The sequence below is a fragment of the Nerophis lumbriciformis genome, linkage group LG20 (genome assembly GCF_033978685.3).
Source record: "Nerophis lumbriciformis linkage group LG20, RoL_Nlum_v2.1, whole genome shotgun sequence".
Classification (NCBI taxonomy): Eukaryota; Metazoa; Chordata; class Actinopteri; order Syngnathiformes; family Syngnathidae; genus Nerophis; species Nerophis lumbriciformis.
Window position 1 is genome coordinate 6,145,283 of NC_084567.2, and position 9,718 is coordinate 6,155,000.

The following is a 9,718-nucleotide window of genomic DNA, read 5'->3' on the forward strand; positions in this document are numbered from 1 at the left end:
CAGCACGGTGGAAGAGGGGTTAGTGCGTCTGCCTCACAATACGAAGGTCCTGAGCAGTCCTGGGTTCAATCCCGGGCTCGGGATCTTTCTGTGTGGAGTTTGCATGTTCTCCCCGTGACTGCGTGGGTTCCCTCCGGGTACTCCGGCTTCCTCCCACCTCCAAAGACATGCACCTGGGGATAGGTTGATTGGCAACACTAAATGGTGTGTGAATGTTGTCTGTCTATCTGTGTTGGCCCTGCAATGAGATGGCGACTTGTCCAAGGTGTACCCCGCCTTTCGCCCGATTGTAGCTGAAATAAGCTCCGCGACCCCAAAGGGAATAAGTGGTAGAAAATGGATGGATGGACGGACATCCCTAATTCTGGTGCATTCTGACAAAATAATGAAGACAAAATAGAACATTTCATGATTTTGCTTTGAACTCTGTGGTAATATTCTTTTCACAAAATACAACCAATCGTACGTTAATGTTACATCTTACTTGTGAAAAGTAATCCCCCAATTCCTATTTTCAACAGTCCGCTCATTTGAGCAGGAAAACGCTGAACACCAGTTTTGTTTTCTACCTGTCAACTGTCACTTTAGGCTGCTCGCGGCTCCTCATCACCACTTCAAGATGGCGGCCGAATTTCTCGCGTCACAGCAGCCAATGCTGCGCCTACTTACAAGATGTCTATGGGCTTTACAACAGTGAAGGAAATGACGTTTTCTCTGCACATGCGCAGATTCAGAACCGACCATATTTCCGGCAGTGAAAGGTTAGGAGAGAAGCAAGATGGCGGACCTTTCAAAAGTACGGTTTAACTGCTGTATATGTTCACTGCAAATATAGAAACTAATACCTCAAAGATTTGTCTTTTTAAAGTCCACGAAACAAAACGTTGACTTTGGAGCGATGGAGTGTTACCTGAAGTGAAGATTGAAGACGTGATAGAAGATGGACGACTACTGCTATGCTAAGATGGCGACGTCCGCTAAAAGAGAACATGAAAGAGAATCAACTTCCAGCAAATCACCAACGGAGATAAAGACGAAAGATGAAGGTGAGTGACTTGAAGTTTTGTCATTTGAAAACTATTTGAATTGCAAGCTCTTAAAGACGAAATGAGCCGACCTTGTTGAAGAATGTAAAGAAAGAGCCGCCATGATTGTTAGCTTGAAGAAGGCAGTGGAGTTCACATCAGAGGAGATGAAAGAATGCAAAAGTCAAATGAAGAAAGTGGAAGAGCAAAACAAGCGCTTGTGTAAAGAAAATAATGATGTGGAAGAAGAGATGTTGGGGAAGAGTAAGAGATGTGCAGTGTGTGAATAATTTAATTGACCATGAATTGATTAACGTGGACCCAAGTTGAAAAACGTATTGGGGTGTTACCATTTAGTGGTCAATTGTACGGAATATGTACTGTACTGTGCAACCTACTAATAAAAGTCTCAATCATTCAAACAAAGAGAAGACTGGACCACATGTCTACATCAACGTGCAGAGGATTGGAGGTAATAAAGAAGAAGAATAATATGATTACTGTCAACTTTTGATTGGGAAGTTCCCCACAAGTGTCACAGCTCATAAAGTCAAAGAAAGTTACCAAGCAAATTTAAATCATTATATATTTTGAATCAGCTTTTTAAAATCAGATTATAGTTTGGGAATTTAGGCCATACTTGCCAACCTTGAGACCTCAAAATTAGGGAGATATTCAAAAGGCCCGCTGGGGGTCATATTTATATATATGTATATATATATTAGGGATGTCCGATAATGGCTTTTTGCCGATATCCGATATTCCGATACTGTCCAACTCTTTAATTACCGATACCGATATCAACCAATATATACAGTCGTGGAATTAACACATTATTATGCCTAATTTGGACAACCAGGTATGGTGAAGATAAGGTCCTTTTTAAAAATAATAATAAAATAAAATAAGATGAATAAATTAAAAACATTTTCTTGAATAAAAAAGAAAGTAAAACAATATAAAAACAGTTACATAAAAACTAGTAATTAATGAAAATTAGTAAAATTAACTGTTAAAGGTTAGTACTATTAGTGGACCAGCAGCACGCACAATCATGTGTGCTTACGGCAGGCCCGGCCCTAAACAATCTGGCGCCCTAGGCAAGATTTTAGGTGGCGCCCCCCCACATCGGCAGTGAAGTGTATATACTCACAAGAACCCGAATAGCTTTGTCTTTGACCTTTTTTTTTTTACTTACAACTATACCTAATATATAAAGGGGTGGAAAAGTGACTATTAACTGCAGGGCAAACATTAGCTAACCAGAAGGCAATAATGTAAACAAAAAACACCTGCTTAAAAGATCTAATACAAATGTCCCTGAGGAATGTAAGGTGGGAGTACTGTAATTACCTAACGTTACATTATTATTTTCCATAACAATTTAGCCCCCTCCACAATATTAACCCGACGTTAAAACAGAACTAGCTATTTATTGATTAGCAATTGCCGAATCATGTAACATTAGCTTAATGCTAAAAAGCCAGGTTACTATCACATTCTGTAACAGACAAATAATTTCATGTAGGCTAACATTACCTACCTGCTACCTCTGTCTTTTCTCGTTCCTCCTCTTCTTTTCTCTTTTTTCTTCCCTGGGCACCTCTGTCTTTTCTCGTTCCTCCTCTTCTTTTCTCTTTTTTCTTCCCTGGGCACCTGACAGTTTTGGCCGTTTTGACATCTTGTGTTGATTTTTTGATGTGGTGACGTCCAAAAAGAGTCATGATGCGGGGGGAGGAGGGGGGGCGTAATGTTGTAACAAATAATATTTCTATTAAATAGGCTTTACTTTGCATTTTAATTAACGTGAGATTATTTTTTTGTATTTAGAAATAATAGTAACAACTTTTTTTTTTTTTTTTTTTCTCCAACATTTGTGGCACTGGCATGGCGCCCCCTGATGGACGGCGCCCTTAGCATTTGCCTATACGGCCTATGCCACGGGCCGGCCCTGGCTTACGGACTGTATCCCTTGCAGACTGTATTGATATATATTGATATATAGTGTAGGAACCACAATATTAATAACAGAAAGAAACAACCCTTTTGTGTGAATGAGTGTAAATGAGTGGGGGAGGGAGTTTTTTTGGGTTGGTGCACTAATTGTAAGTGTATCTTGTGTTTTTTATGTTGATTTAATAAAAAATAAAAAAAAAAAATCGATACCGATAATAAAAAAACGATACCGATAATTTCCGATATTACATTTGAACGCATTTATCGGCCGATAAATATATATATACATCTCTAATGTAATATATATATACATCTCTAATGTAGAGAGAAAGAGAGAGAGAGAGAGAAATTTTCACTGACAGCAGCCACAAAAATGACTTTACAAGAGAAGTATAAATAGAAAATACATACTTTATCCGTGTTCCTGCCTGTGCGTTCATCACACATGAGACCAAAGGGTTGGTTTTGGCACGGTTTGATCGCTTCCTTGTCCAATTCCGGGGCAATGGCACCTATCAAATACACAGTAATGAAAACACAGTTTTTCTACTAACTGTACTGTACTTGCTGCTTACTTTAAATTAAAAAAAATTAACAATTTAATCTTAAAATACGGGACGACTCCATATTATAAGGGACGGGTTCTGCCATTTGCGTACTAGCGAGCGATCTCTGAACCCGGGAACATATCCTTCACGGATTTGTTGAAAACATCCGCAAATGAGAACGGGATGTTGCTTGCAGCTATCAGCTTAGCCATCTTTGTCTCAGCATAGACTTCCCCCCACATTCGACCCATACCAGTTTGCTTATCGCCCTAACCGCTCCACAGAGGACGCCATCTCCTCTGCACTCCACCTGAGCTTAGAACATCTGGAAGGAAAGGACACACACGTGCGGATGTTGTTCCTGGACTTCAGCTCAGCATTCAACACCATCATCCCGCAGCACTTGGTGAGCAAACTGGCCCCCCTTGGCTTCAGTACCCCCTTATGCAACTAGCTGATTGACTTCCTCACAGACAGACCCCGGTCTGTGAGAGTGGGCAACAACACCTCCAGTGCCATCTCCCTGAGCACCGGCTCCCCCCAGGGCTGCGTCCTGAGTCCGCTGCTGTTCACGTTGATGACTCATGACTGCTGCGCCAGGTCCACTACTAACCACATTGTGAAGTATGCGGACGACACGACAGTAGTGGGCCTCATCCGTGACAACAATGACATGGACTACAGGGAGGAGGTGAAACATCTGGTTGACTGGTGCAGAACCAACAACCTGGTCCTGAATGTCAACAAGACCAAGGAGATCATCGTTGACTTCAGGAAGCACCAGTCCAGCCGCGCCCCACTCTACATCAACGGCACAGCGGTGGAGATAGTAAGCAGCACCAAGTTCCTGGGGGTGCAGATAACTGACATTATAACCTGGTCCCTACACCCCGGAGCTCTTGTAAAAAGAGCTCAGCAGCGCATGCACTTTTTGCGTGGGATGAAAAGAGCACAGCTCCCTCCCTCCATTCTCAGCACATTCTACAGAGGCACTATAGAGAGCCTGCTGACCAACAGCATCTCTGTCTGGACTGGAGCCTGCAATGCCTCAGACTGGAAGTCTCTCCAGAGAGTGGTGAAGACGGCGGAAAAGATCAACAGGACTCCTCTTCCTCCTATCCAGGAGATCGCAAAAAGCCGCTGCCTGACCAGGGCTCAGAAAATCTGCAAAGACTCCTCCCGCCCCCACCAAGGACTGTTTTCACTGCTGGACTCTAGAAAGAGGTTCCGCAGCCTCCGAAGCAGAACCTCCAAGTTCTGTAACAGCTTATTCCCTCAGGCCGTAAGACTCTTGAACGCATCATAATTAAATTATCCCCTCAACTCCCCTCAAAATGGATTAACTCGCTGGAATAAAAAAGACAATATAACATACATCCATAAACGTGGACGCATGTGAAAAAGTGCAATATATTTATCTGTACAGTAATCTATTATTTATTTATATATATTTATTTTTTTATATATATATTTATATATTATTTATATATACCGTATTTTCCGCACTATTAGCCGCACCTAAAACCCACAAATTTTCTCAAAAGCTGACAGTGCGGCTTATAACCCGGTGCGCTTTATATATGGATTAATATTAAGATTCATTTTCATAAAATTTAGGTCTCGCAACTACGGTAAACAGCCGCCATCTTTTTTCCCCGTAGAAGAGGAAGCGCTTCTTCTTCTACTGTAAGCAACCACCAAGGTAAGCACCCGCCCCCGTAGAAGAAGAAGCGTGCGGATATTACGTTTCATTTCATTTGTGTGTTTACATCTGTAAAGACCACAAAATGGCTCCTATTAAGAGACACGCATACAACGCAGAATTCAAACTCAAGGCAATAAGTCACGCAGTAGAACACGGAAATAGAGCAGCAGCAAGAGAATTGAACATAAATGGTGCATAGGTAGAGGAAGCAACAAGATGACCTGCGCCACTAAGACAGGGAGACAGCGCCGGACGACATACGCCAACATCTGCCAGTGGATTGTAAATGCCTGAGCGGATATATCGGTCTCAACTGTGGCCCGAGCTTTCCGGAAGGCAGGATTCACGGAACTGCTCGACAACAACAGCAACATTGACTCTGATGACTTCGACGAGACGGAGCCGGCCATTTTGGATGCCGTATTCGCCCAACTTGTTAATTCAGACACTGAAGAAGAATTCGAGGGATTTATGGATGAGGAATAATTTCAGAAAGTGAGCTTTAAATGTTTATTTTGTGTGTTGTGTGACATTAACGTTCGAGCAACGTTGAGTTATTGATGTTGCTATTGCTCTGCACTAATTTGAGTGTTACTATTTTTGTGATTGCACATTTGCACATTACATTTTGGGGGTGAACAGAGTTGTTAGAACGCTGGTTTGTAATATATTATTAAAGTTTGACTGACCTATCTGACTGTTTTTTTGACATTCCCTTTAGCGCAGCGTAGGCGCGGCTTATAACCCGGGGCGGCTTATAGGTGGACAAAGTTTTGAAATATGCCATTCATTGAAGGTGCGGCTAATAACCCGGGGCGGCTTATAGTGCGGAAAATACGGTATTTATTTATTTATATATGCACCTTATTGCTTTTTTATCCTGCACTACCATGAGCTTATGTAACGAAATTTCGTTCTTATCTGTGCTGTAAAGTTCAATTTTGAATGACAATAAAAAGGAAGTCTAAGTCAAGTCTATAAGTTACATCCTTAGGTCTCCATTTAGCAAGGTGGCCCATAATACTGGGCTGTGACCAGCCTTGTGCTTCTCTGACCGGTCATCAGTGACTATATCTGTTCGACCACCGTGTTCAATGGAGAAGTCTGATCTACAAAATGTGCAGGCAGCATACCCCTTCCCCTTCCAGCTGTCCTGGATGAACTGAAATTATTTTTCCAATCCTTTTGGAACTTGCAAGCATACTTCTTCTTACTCGTCGTCGCCATGTCTCTTCTTCTGCTTCGTCTCCTTCTTCTTCTGTTCTGATTGCCGCGCTTGACTTCGAGGTGTAACCGTTATTATTGTCCGGCCGGAAACGGGCCCAGTGAAGGATGGTTTAGCAATATTGTTGTCCGGGTGGAAATCAGGAGAAATTTGTGAGAATGGTGGCCCCGGGAGTTTTTCGGCAGGGGCACTGAAATTCGGGACTCTCCCGGGAAAATCGGGAGGGTTGGCAAGTATGACTTAGGCTCTTAAATAATTTGTTGTTAAAAAAACACTTTTCTTGAATGTGACACATCCTTCTTCATAACTTAGGACTAATTACAACAGTACCTCCATTTTTGTTAGAAATCTGATCCAAAGGGTTTGTTGAAAACCAAATCTTACAAACAACGACATCACACCACAATAACTGGATTGACGTTATATTTTATGGAGAAATACACATTCATCAAAATAAGATTGAAAAAAAGGAATAATAGGCCATGCAACGTTCATACTAATGTCTAGCTTCTAACGTTGAAACAGATGAGGAGCGAGTGAGTGGGGAAAAAAAGATCATATCTACTTTGGGATCTCAACATGGTTGCTACATTTTATTTGACACAGTATGCCTAATCAATAACTTAACACAAAACTAAGGCCGTATGATTTCCACGTTAACGTAACTGCGGATAGACTCACAGAATTGGTCAATAAAAAAATCTGCTCTTAAACGCAGAATATCCCGGAAATTGACATAATTATACAAACCCCCTTTTCCATATGAGTTGGGAAATTGTGTTACATGTAAATATAAACGGAATACAATGATTTGCAAATCAAGCACTACAAAGACAAGATATTTGATGTTCAAACTCATAATTTTTTATTTTTTTTTGCAAATAATAATTAACTTAGAATTTCATGGCTGCAACACGTGACAAAGTAGTTGGGAAAGGGCATGTTCACCACTGTGTTACATGGCCTTTCCTTTTAAAGGGGAACATTATCACAATTTCAGAAGGGTTAAAACCATTAAAAATCAGTTCCCAGTGGCTTATTTTATTTTTCGACGTTTTTTTCAAAATTGTACCCATCACGCAATATCCCTAAAAAAAAGCTTCAAAGTGCCTGATTTTAACCATCGTTATATACACCCGTCCATTTTCCTGTGACGTCACATAGTGAAGCCAACACAAACAAACATGGCGGAAAGAACAGCAAGCTATAGCGACATTAGCTCGGATTCAGACTCGGATTTCAACAGCTTAAGCGATTCAACAGATTACGAATGTATTGAAACGGATGGTTGTAGTGTGGAGGCAGGTAGCGAAAATGAAATTGAAGAAGAAACTGAAGCTATTGAGCCATATCGGTTTGAACCGTATGCAAGCGAAACCGACGAAAACGACACGACAGCCAGCGACACGGGAGAAAGCGAGGACGAATTCGGCGATCGCCTTCTAACCAACGATTGGTATGTGTTTGTTTGGCATTAAAGGAAACTAACAACTATGAACTAGGTTTACAGCATATGAAAAACATTTGGCAACAACATGCACTTTGAGAGTGCAGACAGCCCAGTTTTCATCAATTAATGTATTCTGTAGACATACCCTCATCCGCGCTCTTTTTCTGAAAGCTGATCCGTCCAGTTTTGGAGTTGATGTCAGCAGGCCAGTGAAGCTAAGGTCGATATTCTTCTCTTGATCATCTTCGGTGGCATAAGGGACGGTGTGAGCCAAGACATCCAGGGGGTTTAGCTCGCTCGTCTGCGGGAACAAACTGCCGCCATTGCTTGCCGTGCTACCGAGGTCCTTTGTCCCTGAATTGCTCACACACTCCGGCAGATTCAATGGGGGTCTGGCGGCAGATTTCTTTGACTTTATCGTTGGAAATGCATCTGCTTTGAGTGTCGCAGGATATCCACACATTCTTGCCATCTCTGTCGTAGCATAGTTTTCGTCGGTAAAGTGTGCGGAACAAACGTCCAATTTCTTGCCACTTTCGCTTTTTTGGGCCACTGGTACAACTTGAATCCATCCCTGTTCGTGTTGTTACACCCTCCGACAACACACCGACGAGGCATGATGTCTCCAAGGTACGGAAAACAGTTGAAAAAACGGAAAATAACAGAGCTGATTTGACTCGGTGTTTGAGAAAATGGCGGATTGCTTCCCGATGTGACGTCATCGCTCCGAGAGCGAATATTAGAAAGGCGTTTAATTCGCCAAAATTCACCCATTTAGAGTTCGGAAATCGGTTAAAAAAATATATGGTCTTTTTTCTGCAACATCAAGGTATATATTGACGCTTACATAGGTCTGGTGATAATGTTCCCCTTTAACAACACTCAGTAAACGTTTGGGAACTGAGGAGACACATTTTTTAAGCTTCTCAGGTGGAATTCTTTCCCATTCTTGCTTGATGTACAGCTTAAGTTGTTCAACAGTCCAGGGGTCTCCGTTGTGCTATTTTAGGCTTCATAATGCGCCACACATTTTCAATGGGAGACAGGTCTGGACTACAGGCAGGCCAGTCTAGTACCCGCACTCTTTTACTATGAAGCCCTGTTGATGTAACACGTGGCTTGGCATTGTCTTGCTGAAATAAGCAGGGGCGTCCATGGTAACGTTGCTTGGATGGCAACATATGTTGCTCCAAAACCTGTATGTACCTTTCAGCATTAATGGCGCTTTCACAGATGTGTAAGTTACCCATGCCTTGTGCACTCATACACCCCCATACCATCACAGACGCTGACTTTTCAACTTTGCGCCTCTAACAATCTGGATGGTTCTTTTCCTCTTTGATCCAGAGGACACGACGTCCACAGTTTCCAAAAACAATTTGAAATGTGGACTCGTCAGACCACAGAACACTTTTACACTTTGTATCAGTCCATCTTAGATGAGCTCAGGCCCAGCAAAGCCGAGGGCGTTTCTGAGTGTTGTTGATAAACGGTTTTTGTCTTGCTTAGGAGAGTTTTAACTTGCACTTACAGATGTAGCGACCAACTCTAGTTACTGACAGTGGGTTTCTGAAGTGTTCCTGAGCCCATGTGGTGATATCCTTTACACACTGATGTCGCTTGTTGATGCAGTACAGCCTGAGGGATCGAAGGTCACAGGCTTAGCTGCTTACGTGCAGTGATTTCTCCAGATTCTCTGAACCCTTTGATGATATTACGGACCGTAGATGGTGAAATCCCTAAATTCATTGCAATAGCTGGTTGAGAAAGGTTTTTCTTAAACTGTTCAACAATTTGCTCACACATTTG

The 9,718-nt window shown here is 42.1% G+C and overlaps 1 protein-coding gene across 1 annotated transcript in view; it reads left to right on the top strand.

Annotated features, from left to right (window-relative positions):
* Positions 1-760: 760 nt before the first annotated feature.
* The window catches only part of LOC133619258 (uncharacterized), an 18,898-nt gene continuing 9,940 nt past the window's right edge, over positions 761-9,718 (top strand). The window contains exon 1 of the mRNA XM_072915439.1: positions 761-1,046. Coding sequence (XP_072771540.1) covers positions 941-1,046 — 106 coding nt within the window. The 5' untranslated portion in view covers positions 761-940. The remainder of the gene's footprint in view (positions 1,047-9,718) is intronic.